This window comes from Nicotiana tabacum, chromosome 10 (genome assembly GCF_000715075.1).
Source record: "Nicotiana tabacum cultivar K326 chromosome 10, ASM71507v2, whole genome shotgun sequence".
Classification (NCBI taxonomy): domain Eukaryota; kingdom Viridiplantae; phylum Streptophyta; class Magnoliopsida; order Solanales; family Solanaceae; genus Nicotiana; species Nicotiana tabacum.
The window spans coordinates 89,943,116-89,963,476 of record NC_134089.1 but is presented as its reverse complement, the minus strand read 5'-3'; the positions used below and the strand labels follow the sequence as shown (position 1 = coordinate 89,963,476).

Genomic DNA, 20,361 nt, shown 5'->3' with positions numbered 1-20,361 from the left:
CTCCTAGGATAGAATGAGTTACACACTGGTGTAGTGTACTTCAAACCCCAGTGTTTCAGCGAAAATAAAGTTCGGTAGCAAATCATACTTACTGTTGCTTTCTTTGAAGTTAAAATAATGCTGAAGAAAGGAGGAGAACTCAGAAAATCGTATGAAAAATCTGAGAGAATGATCTGATATATATAACTAATATGTTGAGATTCTTTAGAAGGGCTATCATGACTGTTTAAGCAAAACGGTCATAACGTAAATGACTATTTATGCAACAATTAAAACGGGAATTCAAACCTTATTCTACTGTTGCTTTCTTTGAAGTTAAAATAATGCTGAAGAAAGGAGGAGAACTCAGAAAATCGTATGAAAAATCTGAGAGAATGATCTGATATATATAGCTAATATGTTGAGATTCTTCAGAAGGGCTATCATGACTGTTTAAGCAAAACGATCATAACGTAAATGACTATTTATGCAACAATTAAAACGGGAATTCAAACCTTATTCTTCTGTTACAAAAAACGGAAAACGAACGGGAAGGGAACTTAATTTTCCGTTACAATAAATTGACCAAATCCGAAGCCGAGCCGAGCGATGGCGCGAGGCTTGCCTTCTTCTTAACTTTTTAAGAGCTACAAGAAGAGTAATTGTATATATACCCATCAAAAATCTATTCCTCTTCCAATATGGGACAATGTCCCTTTGTCAAAAAGGAAATCTCAAATGAAACTCAAATATTTTATTTTCTCTCCATTTCTCATTCACCAATTTTTAAGCCTATTTTAGCTTAAAACTCAACAAGAACTACTACGTCAAAAAGCAAAACAACAAATAGAAGGAAGAGGTTGCATCATGTTGCCCATGTTGAATTATAACAAGTTTATTTGACCCATTTTAACCTACTCAAGCAAAGATTGGACTGAGTCGGGTTATGACATATCTATTAATTTGGTTGTTTTTATCCATTTAAATTTGATTTTACCTACCCATTTGCAACCTCTATAATTAGCTACAATTAGATAACAATTTGTCTAAAATTATATGTAATATATTTATTGAGTTGGTGATATATTGAATTTAAATAAGTTTTTTCTTCTTCGAAACTCCCCATGAACTATACATCCTAATTTCTAGCAACGTATTTGCGACCTTATTTTTTGAAGTTTTTACATGTATCTTTACACTTGGCGTAGTTTTGAACAATATATAGTACTTGTATTAGGCCAAAAGATTGGAATAGATGATTAAATATATACATACGTTTTATTTGTAAAAATATAGAGGATTACCGTATAATATAAGATATAAGTATATAGCTGATGAAGGAAAAGTAATTTTGCAGCCATACGCCCATACCTACTGAAAAAAAACTTGATTTACCCCTAATACCTGTAATGTCGCTGTTTACGCTCATTTGAATAAACTCATTTTGATGGACACGATGCTGGTATTTTATGCATATTGATTGATATATAAGTGTCTTAAAACACTGTGGCCTATGTTAAGATGGTTTCATTTGTACTTGTTATTGCTCCAGACAAATTAAAGCTGTTTATATTATGAAACCCAAACGCATGTAATTTTAAGAGCTATGTGCAACGAGAAAAATAGGTATATTAAGTTCGTATCACTCCCATATAAAGTCTTGTTGGTGATTAAATAACAACAAGATATAGCACGTATCCAAGTCACAAATATTTCATAACGAAAGCACAAATAACAGAAAAACAAAATCTGTTTGAATTAAAGTAGTTGCATATATTAACTATCATCGCTAACTTATATGCAGGCAAAAAGATTTCAACACACTTCAGCTTTATTCAAAATTCAAAAGTTCCTAAACTTAGTTTATACTCACATTAATTAGATTACAAATTTGAAACAAAAGCTTATCTGGCGATATCACTACTTTTAGAGGTTCTAATACAATAGGGGAGGTCAGTATAATATAGATAGAAGTGAAGTTAAATATTTCTCAAAATAAATGAAGGTTGATTAGTTATTTAACTAAACTATACTGCAAGTGTTAACAAGTAAAAGAAATTCATTATATTGCTTTGGTGAAACCTCATAATAATTGATGCTCTTTGAATTGTAATTTAGTTTCGTCATCAAAATTTATAATGTCTTATATATTAAGTTACTATATATTTATTTTTTCATTAAAAAGGAACTGTATAATCTTCAATATTTTGGTTTGAAATGGGTCTATCGAAAACAGCTCCTCTGCCTCTATCGGGGCAGGGGTAAGGTCTGCGTACACATTACCCTCCCCAGACCCCACTATGTGGAATTTTACTGGATAGTTGTTGTTTTTGTTATTTGTAGTTGCTTCTGAAAGTACGATCCTAGGTAAATAGTAGAAGACACGAATTTTCTACGAACATAATTCATTGATGCCGTAAACTCCAGTGCCCACTGTTGTGAAAACATGCACTAATACCACGAAATTTTTGATTTATACTGTAATTTTATGTATATTTTAAATATGTAAACTGAGGCAATCTACATAAATACATTGTGTTTAAGTTCAAAAGATTCATCATAATTAAACAACTTTTATATTCAATACTAGACGATTTTCAAATTGACCATCAATCTGTGGCACTCGTCTATCTTTTGATCGAGTTGGATTAATGATAATGTTTCATGTTTGATGCTCACATAGACAAGTTTATATAAGTATATATTATTATTTCAAATAAAAGTTAAGATAGCTTATATAAATATATAAAGCTGGGAATTGCCAGGACAATTGTCAATCCTCTAAGTTAATATTCTTATTTATTTATTTTTCAATTTTTATTTCATGTTTAAAAAAATTGTAGAAAACTAAAATATTATATTTATGTCATTCCTCAAGTTTGCAGTTATTACTTTTTCTTGAAACGTTTCTAAAGAGACGGTTTCAAGCATTGCAAACTAATGGCTGCAAATTAAAGTTACAATGGTCATGTTTGAAATGTTCGCAGCTAACGCCTACCTCCACAACAAGTAATGTTTCAAGAGCAATTTATGCAAATACGCATTAAACTTAAAATAATTATCCTTCTCTTCCCATTTGAAAACTATTTATAACATATAGCTATCTAAGCAAAACTAATTATCTAACCTACCTACCTACCCACCCATCCCAATTTTTTTCCCATTTGGCTTAGCTTAGCTTGATTTGGCTTGGCTTGGCTTGACAATTTAATAGCTTAGTCATTTGGCCGGGTTAAAAAGAAATGGGTAGGGGAAAAAGGCATGTCACGACCCAAAATTCCAACTTGTCATAATGACATCTAACACACTTGTTAGGCAAGCCGACAATCACATAACAACTAAACAATAAAATGGAACATGCTTTAATAAACTCAACAACGGAAAATCTCTAAATATATGGTAAAATAACTGAAACTCTACTACAACCATCCTGAAGCCTGGTGTAAACGAGTACATGAGCACTACTAAGTATCATAAACCAAAATTCTAGTACAACTGTCTGAATAATAGAACAATGCTGAAGAAAATAAAAGGAAAGAGAGTCAAAATCTGCGGACGCCATAACAGCTACCTTGAAGTTTCCAAGCAAGTACTGACAACGATCTAGCAATCATCGCGTCCAGATGTACCAGGATCTGCACACGAAATGTAGAGTATAATATGAGTACAACAGATCCAATGTACTCAATAAGTAACCAGATTAACCTTGGGCTGAAAACAATGGCGAACTCAGAAGGATACAGTCAGAACCAATATAATGACAACACAGGTAAGATAATAACAATGATAATAAATAATTCAGAGAATTTCCATAATCAGCTCGTTCAGGGTACATAAATTTAGGCATGCTTTCAAGTTCAATAATTAAAGCCCAACACTGATAAAAATATGTCAAGTACAACTAACATGAGAAATATTACATCTCTATGCCTACATGTCAAATATGCATGTCAAATATAATGTATCACAGTGATATTCACAGGTATTGATACTCTAAGATTACTCATTTTGTCTATCTCAGTTACCCACTCATCATACACACAATCACTCAGCACTGTACGAGTGCCTGACATCAATGCCCCTTACCAAAGCACGTGTAGATATCACTGTGCCTGTGCTCACTACTGGTATGTCAGACTCCGGAGGGGCGGATACTGCTTAAGCGCTAATATAAAGCCTATAAGGCCTGCTGTGGCGTGCAATCCGATTAACAAAATAAATAAGCCAATAAGACCTGCTACGGTGTGCAACCCGATCTATAATTATGAGCACCTAATTTTTGGCCCGCATGAAAATAACTCCTAAAAATAAACCAAAAATAATTTTTGAGGGACTTTAGAAATTTTTCTTTATTTAGTTGCATTTCATGCATTTTTAGTATTTTTAAATCATAGAAAAATCATAAAAATTTATCACATTTTAATTTCATGCCTTCTTAGGTTTAATTTTCATTTAGGAATTTAATTTCATAGTTTAATTGCATTTATTGAAACAAAAAATCACAAAAAATTACTGCAATAGTCATGTCCACATTTTAGCTTTTAATTTTAAATTAATTAGTTTTAAATTAGTAAAAATAAGTAAGATTAACTTTACAAAATAATTTAAGGTAGAGCCTAATTTAGGATTTTATTTAGCTTGTTTAGTTAATTTAATTAGATTTTTGAAATCAAAAGAAAGACAAAGAAAAAAAGTAGATTTGATCTTTCAATTTCGTCTGGGCCAGCTTAATTTGAAGTCAAAAAATCCCAAATTACCCAAGCCCATACAATCTCAGCCCACTACCCAAATACTCATTCTCCTTTATTAAAACCCTACCTCCTACACTCTAATATAAAAAATACATGAAGAGACCTAAAACAGGGAGAGGACCTTCCGAATTCCCTTCAGCAACGGCTGAGAGACCCCCCCTCCCTAGAGAGAAAAACCTCGCAGCTCTTTCCCCTCTCCAAAACAGACAAAAGCCTTTCCCATTTTTTTCGGCATATACCTTGGTACAATCATTTGGATTTATGGAACTATTTGAGGATTCAGAAGATCCACAAGAGCAAAATGTTGCTTTTTCTTGTGTCAACCTTATAGCTAGAGTTCATTCAAAAATATTTGGCAATGTGTTCTGGTCTTTTTCCTCATTTTGGATACAAATGTAATCCTTTTCTACTGAAACTTTAGTTATCAAGTTCTTCACCCCTACAGACAATAGGATTTGAAATTAAGCGTTGGTTCCCAATTCGACTTTAAGCTATAAACATTAGAGAAATTTTTGTTATTTCTGTGTTCTTGGCAAGCCAATTTGGTCTTCAATTTTGCGGATAGCTGTTGGAATCGTTGCTGAGCTCTAGTCGAGGCTATTTCAGATTTGTTTTGGGGTCGGTTCCTGCCGATTTTCTATTATCGGGTATGTCAGATTCTTGTGTAATTATATACCAAATCTATAAAATAAAAATCTGATTGTTTGGTGTTATATATTTATATGTTCTCGATTTTTTGAACTAAAACTCTGTCATGAAATTTGAGATTAGTATACTTTGAATGCCAAGTTTCTTCTGTAGTGGGTGTAAATAATGTATGATGTTGTTCATCTATGAAATAAGTTGTTAGAAAGTGAAGATGTAACTTGGTTTTGAACTATGGGAGTAGTAAAACAATAAAGAATTAGATTGATTTTCCGTACTCAAAGTCCATAGCTGCCATCTTGGGCGCGTGAGAATTATTTACTGCTGGTGTTGTAAATTTCTTATAAAGTTGAACATGTACCAATAGATTGAGATGTAAACTAGCTGACCTTGCTTTTCCTTGTAGTAGACCATTTTGTAGGTGTGAGTTGTTTGTCATCACAATATTATTTGCTGATTGTTGCATATTTATTGGAGAGTCCAAAAAAAATAAAAATATTTCGAAGTGCAACTATATCGAACAAAAAAAATTGCTTTGTCTTTGTTATGTGTTAATATAAATTAAGGACTATGTGCTCTATTATCTAATAATTACAGAATATTGTAGTAAGTCTCATTCTTTAAACTGCACAATCTTTCCAAAGTACATGTAGTTAGCCCATCCTTGGCATATTAATGGACATCAAATATTTCAATCGCTAGAAAGCTTTCGGCGCGCTGCTTAATCTATCATCATGATTGTGTACACGTTCGCGTGACATAATTATGATTCTAAAAAAACAAATCGAGGTATGCGTTCGCGCAACTTCAATCAAACTTTCTTAATATTAATAAAGCGTGATTAATTGTGGACACGTACGTGTGACATGATTTTTTACGTGTCAAACGAAATGAGTACACGTACGCGTGACTCGTTTTTTTTAGATAATTCTTTAATTACGAATAATCAAGCAACGAAAAGCGGTTAAAGGGATAAATGCGCATAGGTCCTAAAATGAGTAGTTAAACAATTTAAGCCAAGTATAAATTGCTAAGCGACCGTGCTAGAACCACGGAACCCGGGAATGCCTAACACCTTCTCCCGGGTTAACAGAATTCCTTATCTAGAATTTCTGGTTCGCAGACTTTTAAATAAAGTCGAAAATTTCCTCGATTTGAGATTTAAAAATAAATCGATGACTTGAGACACCAAAAATAAATTATTCCAAGTGGCGACTCTAAAAAATTTAAATAAAATAATTCCATTTCGATTTATGTCACTTTAATTGAAAAAACTCCCTTATACCCCCTCGGGTGGTAAAAAAGGAAGTGTGACAGCTCTAGCGACTCTGCTGGGGATAAGAACCCAGAACTTCTGGTTCAGGGTTCAAGAATTCGAGCTTGCTAATGTGATTTTTATTTGGCTTTATTGTTGATATTATTGTATTTTGTGAACTTAATGTGATAATTTTCATTTACCGCTTTGATATTACTTTAACTGTATTTAAATGTCCTCTTACGCCTCCCTTCTGAGTCTTCTAAAAACGGTGCTCACGTTCGCGTGACCCACTTTTCTGTTAGAGTTTTACCAAATAGAACGGGGCCGGGCAAGCAACAAGGTCGGGCAGACTTTCGTGCTCCCGGTACATTGCCCCCTCCTCGACTCGAATTTGTCCATCCGGGTAAGCCAGGTCTGGAACACAACCTCAGGTTTTACACCTAGAATAACATAACCTCATGCCGGATCCCTAGTAGAAACGTTTATTTGCATCACGTGCATTTGACCTTGGGGACTCAACACAGGGGTTCGATCCGTCTAGGACAGATGTACCCAAAATAAAGACCATCCTGTTGCATCCTACGTGCTATGTGAATATTTATTTGTTTCGGCTTGCATGCTGATCAGTTAGGGAAAGGAAATAAAGAGAAAAACCAAGAGTGAGGTAGGATAGAAAATTCTCTCGGTTTTGAAAATTTCGGTATTTGAAAATGCCTCGAAACTCTACCATTTTTTTTAAAAAAAAAAGATAAAAGGAAAATGTATTTAAAAAAAAAGTGAGTCAAATATCATGTTTTTATGTCAAAATTGATCAAGGTCTAATTCTCACCGGATGTGGAATACGTAGGCAACCCACATAAAGTTCGACCTCATTTTTTACAAAAATAATCAAGTAAAGTGTAGTTTAGGGCTTTGGTCAAAAGAGTAAGCCGACCCAACTTCAGTTGTATTTTTAAGTCGTTCTTACCGGAATAGCCTTAGATTATCTTTTAATTGTCGAAAGGCAATTTTCGGGAAGAACGGGCAAGTCTGTCTGTAAGGTATCTTTTTCCATAAAATACTTTCCCCCGGACTCAAAATTTGTTTAGAATTATGAAGGGGCCATGTTTACAAAAACGACCATTTTTACTAAAAGTAGCATAAAAGGGGTCTTTGTCCATTGATTTTATTTAGAAATTAAAAACTTGTTTTGCAAAAAGAGTCCACAAGAGTCAACCCTAACCTTAACCCCCCACAGGTACAAATGAATACTGTCCAGAACCCGTCACAAATGAATACTGTCCAGAACCCGTCACAAATGAATACTGTCTAGGACCCGTCACAAATGAATGTTGTTCAGAACCCGTCACAGTTGGTCATAGAACAGGCTCAGCTGCAGCTTCGCATGTGGTGGAATGATTTAGATAAAGATGGCCAGAATTGGGTAAAAAAGCAGTTGGGTCCCCTTATAGACATCATGAGCATCAAACCCCGGGAGGATTTAATCAAAGCCCTGGTAACCTTTTGGGACCCTCTCCACAACGTGTTTTGTTTCTCGGATTTCGAGCTCACCCCTACTCTGGAGGAAATGGCCGGATGCATTGACTTTGGCTAGGACTTGAGGAAACAACAACTTATATTCCCGAGGGCTCCCTCTATGCACAAGTTCTTTGATCTTCTGAATATAAGGAAGCAAATGAAGAAGGCCCATGTAATCAACGAATGTTGTTCTTTCTACTTTTTGTACTTCAGGTTCGGGCACTCAGCTGGGTTTGAAACGCATGAAAAGGGGTTAAACAACAAACAAGATAAAAGCACTTGGCAGATTTATCGTCAGTTCGCTTTCATCGTGGCATTCTTGGGAATCATGGTCTTTCCAAATGCAAAAGGGACAATAGATACTCGCATGGCCAGAATTGCACAAATCCTCACTACCAAGAAAGATCACACACTTGTTCCATTAGTGCTGGCAGACATTTATCGGGCATTGACTTTGTGCAAATCCGGGGCTCAATTCTTTGAGGGTTGCAACATTCTTCTTCAAATGTGGTTGATCGAATATCTCTGCCACCACCCCAAGTTCATGAGTTATAGTTCGGACGGGAACAACTTCATCAAGAATTATGAGGAAAGGGTGGAAGACTACAAATCTCCTAAAGGGTTTGAGGCCTGGGTATCCCATTTAAAAACTCTAAAAGAAAGTCAAGTTGAATGGACCATAGGGTGGCTTCCGATAACGGAAGTCATATACATGACAATTTCAAAATGATACTTAATGATGATGGGCCTGAGAAGTATTCAACCATATGCACCGCAAAGAGTCCTAAGGCAACTCAGAAGGTATCAAGTGGTACACGAAGATATAGATTTAAGTACCCAAGTCATTGAGCTACACCCAGAAGCAACACTACCTGAGGCTTTAGTCCAACGAGCTTGGAATGGTTGCCGATATCTGAAAAGTGACACCCAGGTACCGGATCTTACAAAAGGAGAAGTGGATCCAAATTATGCTGCATGGTTTGAGAGATGGTTTTGTGCGAATGATGAGCCCGAGCCTGAGCCTGAGTGTCACGACCCGAATTTTCTACCCTCGGGAGTTGTGATGGAGCCTACTAATATGAGCTAGGAAAGCCAATTATTTGCACAATTTCCCTTTTTACCCATTTTATATTCATTAACAATTTTGAAGTAATAACATTTAAATAGCGTAATTTAACATAAGCGGAAGAAAAAGCAATAAGCTATCAGAACATGAATCCAATACAACTATTTGAATCTCGACTACCAAGAACTGGTGTCACAGTTTCACAGACAGTCTAAGAACACTACAAATATAGGTCTGAAAGAAATAAATACAAAATTGTCTCTGGAAATGCATGAAAGAAACAGGAATAGTAGATGGAAGGAGACGCCAAGGCCTGCGGATGCTTGCAGGACTACCTCGGATCGCCTGATGAACAAGAATTAGCAATCCCACCGCGGTCCAAAGTCTACAACACTAGGGTCTACACAAAAGAGTGCAGAGTGTAGTATCAGCACAACCGACCCCATGTGCTGGTAAGTGCCTAGCCTAACCTCGGCGAAGTAGTAACAAGGCTAGGACCAGACCACCAAATAAACCTGTGCAGTTATATAATATAAAGCGAGAAGTAAAGCAAAAATAAACAAGTAAAGATAGGAGGGGGAAACATGCTTCGGGGAATAACAAGTAAAAACAGAATATCAAGAGAATTATTGAGGAATCAAAATCCAACCACTAACATGAATAAGGAAAACAAAGGCAGATTTCACTTTCTTTTCACATTTTGTTGCAGGCGTGCAACCCGATCCCATTTCCTGTATCTCGTGGTAGGCATGCCACCTGCTCCCATTTCACTATATCTTGTGGTAGGAGTACCACCCACTCCCATCTCATCATATCTTTGTTGCGGCGTGCAACCCGAACCACATATAATATTATTGCGGCGTGCAACCCGATCCACATATAATATTGTTGCGGCGTGCAACCCGATCCATATATAATATTGTTGAGGCGTGCAATCCGATCCATATATAATATTTACAATTATAACGAGAGTCCCGACAAGGGATCAATAAGGTCTACACTATCCCGGCAAGGGATTCGACAGCATAAGTAAATACGTCCCGGCAATGGAGAAACAACTATAACCAAACTTGTTACAACATCTAACTACCTCAGCTATAATCAAACTTATTACAACATCTAACTACCTCAGCTATAACCAAAATTGTTCCAACATCTAACTACCTCAACTATAACTCAACTAGTTCCAACATCTAACTACCTCAGCTATAATCAAACTTGTTCCACGAGAATAACCATAATCCTTACCCAACACAAAGAATCATCAACCTAAGCATCCTTAATATACATTAAGAACACAATGCCAGGGAACCACAACTAAACAATATCCCGACAAGGGGGCGACATAATGATCTTTCCTCTTTCTCACTTTTACTTCACAATTCACTATACAACTCGAGCCAACGCTCTAGAGGTTCAATTATTACTTATACTTTCATAATTCGTTCCTCAATGTTCATAGGTCACAATTTTTTTCACAACTTTACACAACAAATAGAAATCTTCACCAAGGCATGAATAATACAACGAAGTCATGAAAATCACAATATAAGACTCACGGTCATGCTTGACACCAATGTATAGATACTCGTCACCATGCCTATACGTCGTACTCAACAAGAAGCAAATAGCAAATAGGATACAACTCCTAATCTCTCAAGCTAAGGTTAGACCAAACACTTACCTCAATGCAACGAACATAATTCACGATTCAATTATAACTTTACCCCTTGATTCCACCATCAATTCGCTTGTATCTAGTCACAAGTTACTTAATTACATCAATAAATGCCAAATGAATCAATCCCAATGCATAAAAATGAGTTTTCTAAAGTTTTACCCAAAAAGTCAAAAACCGCCCCAGGCCCACATGGTCAAAACCCGAGGTTCGAACCAAAACCCGATTACCCATTCCCCCACGAACCCAAATATATAATTTGTTTTGAAATCAGACCTCAAATCGAGGTCCAAATCCCCAATTTTTGAAAAACCTAGGTTCTACCCAAAACACCCAATTTCCCACATGAAAATCATTGATTTTAAGTTGAAATCATGTTAAAAGATGTTAATGATTGAAGTAAATGAGTTAAAATTAACTTACAATCGATTTGGAAGAAGAGATGTTCTTGGAAAATCGCCCAAAGGAGTTTGTGTTTTGAAAAGATGTGAAAAATGAGTTTAAAATCGTCTAAGTATAAAGTTGCAGGTCACAGGTATGGGAAATGCGAATAGGGGTTCGCAATTGCGAACCCCGACCTCTGCTAACTTGGGAATTGCGATACAGGGTTCGCTTTAGAAAAATAGGATCTTCGCATTTGCAAACAGCTGGTCGCATTTGCGACTTGGGAATTGCGACAACTTCATCGCATTTGCGACTCAAGGCTGGGACAGGGATTTTCGCATTTGCAAAAGAAATCTTGCATTTGCGAGACTGAGCTGGCCTGGCTTCCTTCGCATTTGCGATCAGCCACTCGCATTTGCGATATCGCATTTGCGATTTGCGAAGCCTACAGGCCTGCTATGCACAACTGAAATATACAACTTTTCTAAGTTCAAAATGCACCCTGTGGCATATCCAAAACTCACCCGAGCCCTCGGGCCTCCAAACCAAATATACACACAACTTCAAAAACATCTTACGGACTTATTCGCGTAATAAAATCACCAAAATAACATCATGAACATCGAATTAAACCTCAAGATCAATGAAATTTCTCAAAACTTCTTTAACATCAAAATTTTTGCATTTAAGGTCCGAATCACGTTAAACGGATTCCGTTTCTTATCAAACTTCACAGAATTATCTTAAATCATATATAAGACCAGTACCGGGTGCCGGAACCAAAATATGGGCTCGATACCAATATGTTCTTATAAAATTCATTTCCAAAACCTTTAAACCATTTCAAAAATAATTTTCTTTAAAAATTCATTTCTCGGGCTTGGGACCTCAGAATTAAATTCCGGGCATACTCCCAAGTCCCATATTTTTATACGGACCCTCCAGGACTGTCCAATCACGGTCAGGGTCCGTTTACCCAAAACATTGACCGAAGTCAAATTAATTCATTTTATAGTCAAATTATAATTTTGCACCGATTTTCACATATAGGCTTTCCGACTATGTGCCTGGACTGCGCATACTTATCGATGTGATGCTAAAAGAGGTTTTTAAGAACTAAGAATGTAGAATTTCTTTTTAAAACAAGTGATGACCTTTCGGGTCATCACACCGAGTCTGAAAGGCTCGCTAAAAGACCTCATGTTCAAGCTTTTGATGATAAAATTCAGAAAAGGTTGGCTTGGGGAGAGAAGGAGAAACAATATCAAGCCATCATCTACTCTTTGCAAGAAGAATTGAGAAACGTCGTATTCAATAATGATCTACAGGCACAAGAAGCTGAAGGTGAAAGAAGAAGGTTGACCCAAGAAAATGAAGCTCTCCGAGCCCAAGTTCAAAAAATGAGAATAGTAGTTGAGAACCCGGGCAGAAGCAGGAAAGATGAAAGGCTTATTTACAGCCTTACACAAAATGTACGTGACTTTGAGGATGATTTGCAAAAGACTGAGTCTGAGTTAGTAAAAGTACGAACAAAGTTGGCCAAAAATGCAGAAGAACGAGCAACTTTCGTCCGACAGTTAAAGGAAAGATATGACATAGGGGTCATGGGCTAGAAAAATGAGCTTAATAGCCTTGAGGATGAAATGACTAAACAATCCAAGAGAAAATATTGCTACGCTTTGATGGCGCAATTAGAGGGAGACCTACAGCATTTGCAAGAGCAGAACCATACGACCACCCAAGTCTTGGAGGCTAGATCTCAGCAGATTGGGTGTTTGTTGCAAGAAAAGGGCATCATCAGGGAAAAGGTTAGAAGAATCGCCGACTACATTGTGATGAAGTGCATCGAGTACGAGGACATGACCAGGTCCACGTTCTTCTCCACAGTCATGATCTTTGTTCACCAGATAATGGATGATCTCTATCGCCTCCAGGATGACATGACGCGTAGGCCCGCAACAAGACCAGTTGGTGTTCCTAGGGTAGGATTGGAGGCATTGATGTACTCCTGATTGTTTTCCCGTTTTCGAGTCTTTATTTTCATTCCTAAAGTCTGTCTCAAGTCTGTTTTAGTTTTCAATTCTCAAGTATGTAGGATCGAGTCTTTGTAATAGAGAAAAAATAGAAATCTTGTTTTAATGAAAATTTGAAAGACCCAAAAAAATGTTTTATTTATTTCATTTATTCCTTGAACTACGTGATGATCTGATTCACGCGGCGTCGTGATACATAGGCAATCCTCATCGGATCCGGTCGTGGTTTTTAAATAACTCAAATAAAAGAGAAATTGATGAAAGGAGAAAACCAAGAATAAAGCAAAAAGAAAAAAGAGAAAACAAGAACAAGAGAGAAAATCGAGGAGATAAACAAAAGCTGGGATGAGACATGCAATCATTGCAAAACATAAGAAACACATTTAACTGTATAGGTGCATCACACCCCTAATGTGCGATTCCCTATGTTTTAATTGCTTCAAACTAACTAGTTTGTTTGTCTACTGTTGAGTATAAGATCTGTTTTAAGGTGGTTGGTTTGTGGTAACCTGGCTTCACACCCATACTTTACAGGATCTAAGGGCAGTGTAGAAATATCGTCAGAAGGTCATCCACCAACAATTCCCATCCCAGAAGAGAGCCCACTATCGGTTATCCCAACCTCAAAGTCAGCGGCAACTAAAGAGAATAGGGCACTGTGCCTCCGCGTGCTTGAAATGTGGGAAACCTGGTCGAATGGTAGAGAGCCGCCAAGTGCCATACCCAGTTTCCCCGAGTTACTTCCTAGAGCAAGTGGAAATTCCAACGTCCCAATAAATTACCCAAATACCCCACTTGGATACCCCACCATCTCAGCTCACTTCACCGGAACACCTTCTGAGGTTCGCCTCCAGGTGGTTTCGGGAGTGGCCTCCAATATATTTACCGCACCACCAACCTTGGTTGCGGTGCAACCCACTTTTCCCAGGCCAAGCTTTGATCCATCATCCTTCACTTTCCAAGTACCATCTTTTACACCAGAACCTACTCATTTCACCACCAATTCTTACCCTCAACAACCCCGGTACAAGTTTACCGCGGGACAGGAGAAGGCTACAAAGAACCCCGAGCAAGAGGAAATTACCCGGAAAATGAGGAGCATGGAACAGAGCCTTAAGAATATACAAGGCTTGAGCGGACAAAAGAGTGTATCCTACGCCGATCTATGTATGTTCCCACATGTGCATTTGCCCCTGGGTTTCAAGACCCCAAAGTTCAAAAAGTATGACGGGCACGGGGATCCCATAGCCCACCTCAAGAGATATTGCAATCAATTAAGAGGGGCAGGTGGAAAAGAGGAGCTCCTCATGGCTTATTTTGGAGAAAGTCTAGTGGGCATCGCGTCCGAGTGGTACATGGATCAGGACATATCTCGTTGGCACATTTGGGATGATCTGGCACGAGATTTTGTCAGGCAATTTCAGTATAACATAGACATAGCTCCCTACAGGAATTCTCTGTCGAATCTCAAGAAGAAGTCATCGGAAAGTTTCCGAGAATATGCTGTTAAATGGCGCGAACAAGCGGCCAGGGTCAAGCCCCCGATGGATGAAACAGAAATGGTTAGTGTTTTTCTATAAGCCCAAGAGGCTGACTACTTTTAGAATATGATGTCTGCAATGGGGAAACCGTTTGCTGAGACCATCAAGATTGGTGAGATGTTCGAGAATGGTCTGAAAACAGGGTGCATATTGAGCCAATCTGCCATAAGAGCTATATCCCAAGCAATTCAAAGCGGGTCTAGAGGTGTAACGAACAGAAAGAAGGAGGAAGAAGTAGCAATGGCGGCTTCAGGTATGAGAAACCCTCGTCCGCCCAGATGTTATTTCCCTCCAACCGCACGACAACATTATTATCCCACCAGGATGTGGCTTATGCTATTGACCCCCAGTCTTACGCGGTAATGAATGCCCAGCCGTACGCTCGGCCACAATAATAGTTTAACCAAAACAGAGCTCCACCTCCTAGAAATAACCCTCCCCACCAAGCTCAGTATAATCCCCGACCTCCATAAAATAACTTCCCCTACAATGCCCGTGCTCGGGAACCCCCTGAAGAACAAATTTCATGCCTATTGGTGAATCATACTCTAGCCTTTTCCCTAAACTGGTCCAAATGGGTTTGCTTCAACCCGTACCCCCGAATAAACAAAACCCAGAGTCACCTTCCTACCGACCCGGTACCCGATGTGCCTATCATTCTGGGGTGGAAGGACATGACACTGAAGACTGTTGGACTATAAAAAGGGCGGTTGATAATCTCATAGAGCAAAGTCAGTAGTACTGAAAGATGAATAGATTCCCAATGTGACCAACAACCCATTGCCGGCTCACAACAATGATCCAATCATTGGAATGATTTGTGAAGATAAAGAGTTTGACCCAGCTTTAAAAGCCATCATTGCCATAACCGATGTGGAAAATAAGCCAAAGGCTATCGTGAAGCAAGATAAGGGGAGAAGAAGAGTAACTCCACCCCTCGAAGTGAAGAAAAGAGTGTGGAAACCAAAATAGGGGCAGAACCTCCTAAAGACGCCATTCTTTGTGTTCCCCGAGCTAGCAGGAAAGAACAATTGGCGTTGAGTCCTCCTAAGAGGTTTGAACAGAACAAGGGACCCAAGATGTATGTACCCAAAGGGACTTATGTGGTACGAGGACCAGTAATTCCATCTAGTTTGAGCGAGCCCGTGATCATTAGCCGCGCACCACAAAGGCCTATGAAAGACCCCATTGCAGTCCCTTGGAACTACAACAGAGCAATTGTGACATACAAAAGGAAAGAAATTGTAGGGGAAGTAAATGAAACCAACCCATCCGGGAAATACCTCAATCTGGAGGAAGTGAACAATGACAAGCAGAAGCGCTTCCCGATCAAAAAGCTAGTTAGTGTCGAAGAAGTAGAGGAGTTCTTCCGAAAAATGAAAACTGCGGTCTACGAGATAATTGACCAACTCCGGAAGTCTCCTGCTCAGGTCTCGCTTTTGTCTCTGTTGATAAGCTCAACTGAGCATCAGAAAGTGTTGATAAAGATCCCTCAATGAAGCTTATATTCCAATTGAAACCACTTTTGCACAACTGGAAAGGATGGTAGAAAGATTCTTCGCCGTCAATCGGATTTCCTTTAGCAAGAATGATTTGCCCCCGGAAGGGGCCGCCCATAACAAAGCCCTCCATCTGATAGTTAAATGTGAGGGATACTATGTAAAAAGAGTCATGGTGGATGGTGGATCGGGTGTTGTCTGCCCTCTTTCAACTTTGCAAAGAATGGAGATTGAGACTGAGAGAATTAGGCCTAACAATGTATGTGTGCATGCCTTTGATGGCATCAAAAGAGACACCATAGGCGAGATCGATTTGATTTTGACTATTGGGCCTATGGATTTCGAGGTGACATTTCAGGTCCTAGACATGGACACTTCTTATAATTTCCTCTTGGGAAGACCTTGGATTCACGCGGCAGGGGCCGTACCTTCCACTCTCCATCAGATGGTGAAATTTGAATATGAAGACCAGGAAATTGTGATTCTTAGAGAAGACGAGCAGTTAATTTACTGGGACCCGTCAGTCCCATGTCTCTAAGCCAGGGAAGGTAGCGAGCATATAGTTTATCAAGCTTTCGAGGTGGTAGTCGCAAATCAATGTGAGGAGGGAAGCCCGTGTCCTCAGCCCTTTCTATCAAATGCGTCCATTATGGTCGCTACCGAAATGATCAAACATGGTTATAAGGGAAGGGACTCGGGGCGTCATTGCAAGGTATCACAGAATCTATCACTTTACCTACCAGCAAGAAGTTTTTCGGTGTGGGTTTTCATGCCACAGAAGCTGATGTGACATGGGCAAATGAATGAAAGAGCAATGGTTGGGTTTTACCTCAGTCGGTTCCGTATCTCTACAAAACATTCGTCAGGCCCAAGTACAACAAAAAAGAAGAAGATGAGGCCTTCACGATCGAGGAAATTGAAGAAATATGTGGGGCTGTGAGGCAGATGTTGTATGAAACCAACATGGTTCAGCCGGGAGAAGGCTCGAGCACCGCTGAGGTGCTGTATATGGGGCCCAATGCCAAGTTGCAAAACTGGAAGGCTACTCCATTCCCAGTCAGGCGAGAATCCCGGTAGTCCAGTCTTGCCACCTTTTCTATATCACGAGTTATTTCAGGGTGTAACTCGGATGTTTCTTTAAGTTTACTGTCTTTAAATTCCAATGTAAACCCTATTATCTTCAAAAATTCAATGAAATAAAATCAATATTTCATCGTTCATGAATCTCTCTCTTTATTCTTTCTGATTTTTGTTACTTTTTCTTATTTCTTCTTTCAGTTCTAATAATGCGGCTTTACATAACATGATATGCTTGCGAACTTCATGCCCAGATCCAAACACGATGTCTCATTGTAAAATAATGAATCAAGAACCGGAATATGATGAAGAAGAGACTTTTAGGGAAATAAATCGAGAATTGGAACAATTTGAGAATAAGCCTAAGCCAAATTTAAATGAAACCGAGCTAGTAAATTTGGGTAGTTAAGAAGAGGTCCAAGAAACCATGATAAGCATTCACACAGATGAAAGAACTAGGGATGTACTGATCCAACTATTGTTTGAATTCAAAGATGTGTTTACTTGGTCCTACAATGATATGCCAGGGTTAAGTGTCGATTTGGTGGTCCACAAGTTGCCGACTTACCCCGATCACCCCCATGTCCAGTAAAAATAGAGGAAGTTCAAAACCGATATCAGTAACAAGATCAAAGAAGAGGTCTTAAAACAGTTGAAGGCGGGGGTGATCCGAGTGGTTCGATACACCACATGGCTGGCTAATGTGGTCCCAGTGCCAAAGAAAGATGGGAAGACTTGGGTGTATGTCGACTATCGAGACTTGAACAAAGCAAGTCCCAAGGACAACTTCCGTTTGCCAAACATCCACATCCTCGTTGATAATTGTGCCAAACATTAGATACAATCTTTCATGGATTGTTATGCTGGGTACCATCGGGTCTTGATGGATGAAGAAGATGCGGAAAAGACATCCTTCGCCACACCCTGGGTCACCTATTGCTACAGGGTCATGCCTTTTGCTTTGATGAATGCTGCGGCAACTTATATGATGGCTATGACTACCATCTTTCATGACATGATACACCAAGAAATCGAGGTATATGTGGACGATGTGATCATCAAATCTAGGACACAAGACGACCATGTTCGGGACCTGAGAAAGTTCTTCGAGCGTTTGTGCAAGTATGATCTGAAGTTAAACCCGGTTAAATGTGCATTTGGAGTTATGTCTGGGAAACTTTTGAGATTCATCGTCAGTCGGAGGGGCATCGAGCTAGATCCAACAAAGATAAAGTCTATTCGGAATTTGCCTCCTCTGAGAACTAAGAAAGAGGTCATGAGCCTCTTGGGAAGGTTGAATTACATCAGTCGTTTCATTTCTCAATTGACATCCACATGTGAACCCATATTTAAGCTGTTGAAGAAAGATGCAACAATTAAATGGACAAATGAGTGTCAAGAAGCCTTCAACAAAATCAAAGATTATCTGTCGAATCCGCCAGTCTTGGTCCCACCTGAACCTGGGAGGCCTTTGTTTTTGTATTTGACAGTCTTGGAAAATTCCTTCGGATATGTCCTTGGGCAACATGATATGACCGAGAAGAAGGAGCAGGCAATATACTATCTGAGCAAGAAGTTCACTAGCTACGAAGCCAAATACACTTTGTTAGAAAGGACTTGCTACGCCCTAACTTGGGTCACTTAGAAGCTTAGGCATTACCTGTTGGCCTATACCACTTACCTCATCACCGGACTGGATCCTTTAAAGTACATATTGCAAAAGCCGATGCCCATAGGGAGTTTAGCAAAATGGCAGATCCTGCTCATTGAATTTGACATAGTCTTTGTCACCCGCAAAACAATGGAAGCCCAGGCTTTAGAAGATCACCTAGCTGAAAACCCTGTTGATGATGAATATCAGCCCTTAAGTACTTACTTCCCGGATGAGGAGGTGAATTCAATTGAGGTAACATCAGAAGACACCAATGCTTGGAAAATGTTCTTTGATGGAGCTATGAACGCAAAATGTGTCGGGATTAGGGCAATTTTGATCTCACCCACGGATCAACACTATCCAGCCACAACTCGACTTCAGTTTTTCTGCACAAACAACACTGCCGAGTATAAAGCCTGCATTATGGGCATGAATATGGCAATCTACCAAGATGTGGAAGAATTGATAATCATGGAAGATTCAGACTTGATTATCCGAAAAGCTCAGGGAGAATGAGAAACTCGAGATGTCAAGCTTATTCCATAGAGGCAACATATGGAAGATCTTAGCAAGCGGTTCAAGTCAGTCGAGTTCAGGTACATCCCTTGTTTCCACAATGAGTTAGCGGATGCACTCGCTACTTTGGCCTCGATGTTTCCATATCCAGGCAATGTTCACATTGACCCTCTAGAAATCCAAATCCGAGAAAGGCATGGTTACTGCCATACGGTTGAGGTGGAACCAAATGTTCAACCATGGTACTATGATATCAAGAGATTTTTGAAAATGAAAGAATATCCCGAGCAAGCCAATGGAGACCAAAAGAGAACCATTAGAAGGCTTGCCAATTGTTTATTCTTGAGCGGGGAGGTGTTGTACAAAATGACTCCAAATCTCAATTTGTTAAGATGTCTGGATGCCGAAGAGGCCGGAAGAATCAAGCATGAAGTGCACGCAGGAGTGTGTGGACCCCACATGAATGGATACATCCTGGCAAAGAAAATGCTTCGATCAGGCTATTACTGGATGACTATGGAAAAAGATTGCTTCAGTTTTGTCCGGAAATGTCATCAGTGTTAGGTACACGGTGACCTGATTCATGCAACACCTACAGAACTGCATCCTATGTCAGCACTGTGGCCATTCGTTGCCTGGGGTATGTATGTCATTGGGAAAATCGAGCCAAAAGCTTCAAATGGGCATAGATTCATATTGGTTGCTATCGACTACTTCACAAAGTGGGTTGAAGCAATTACTCTCAAAGCTGTCACTAAGAAA

The 20,361-nt window shown here is 38.9% G+C and overlaps 1 protein-coding gene across 7 annotated transcripts in view; it reads left to right on the top strand.

The window, feature by feature from the left end:
* Positions 1–4,820: 4,820 nt before the first annotated feature.
* The window catches only part of LOC142164705 (uncharacterized), a 28,075-nt gene continuing 12,534 nt past the window's right edge, over positions 4,821–20,361 (top strand). For 5 of the 7 annotated variants that reach the window (XR_012695629.1, XR_012695627.1, XR_012695630.1 and 2 more), the window contains exon 1: positions 4,821–5,377. Coding sequence is in view for 2 of the 7 variants with exons in the window: in XM_075223117.1 (XP_075079218.1) it covers positions 13,990–14,892 (903 nt within the window). In the remaining 5 variants the exon portion in view is untranslated. Of the gene's footprint in view, positions 5,378–12,508; positions 15,556–20,361 lie in introns of those variants that run through there. The other 2 variants (XM_075223117.1, XM_075223118.1) reach the window with 2 other exon arrangements.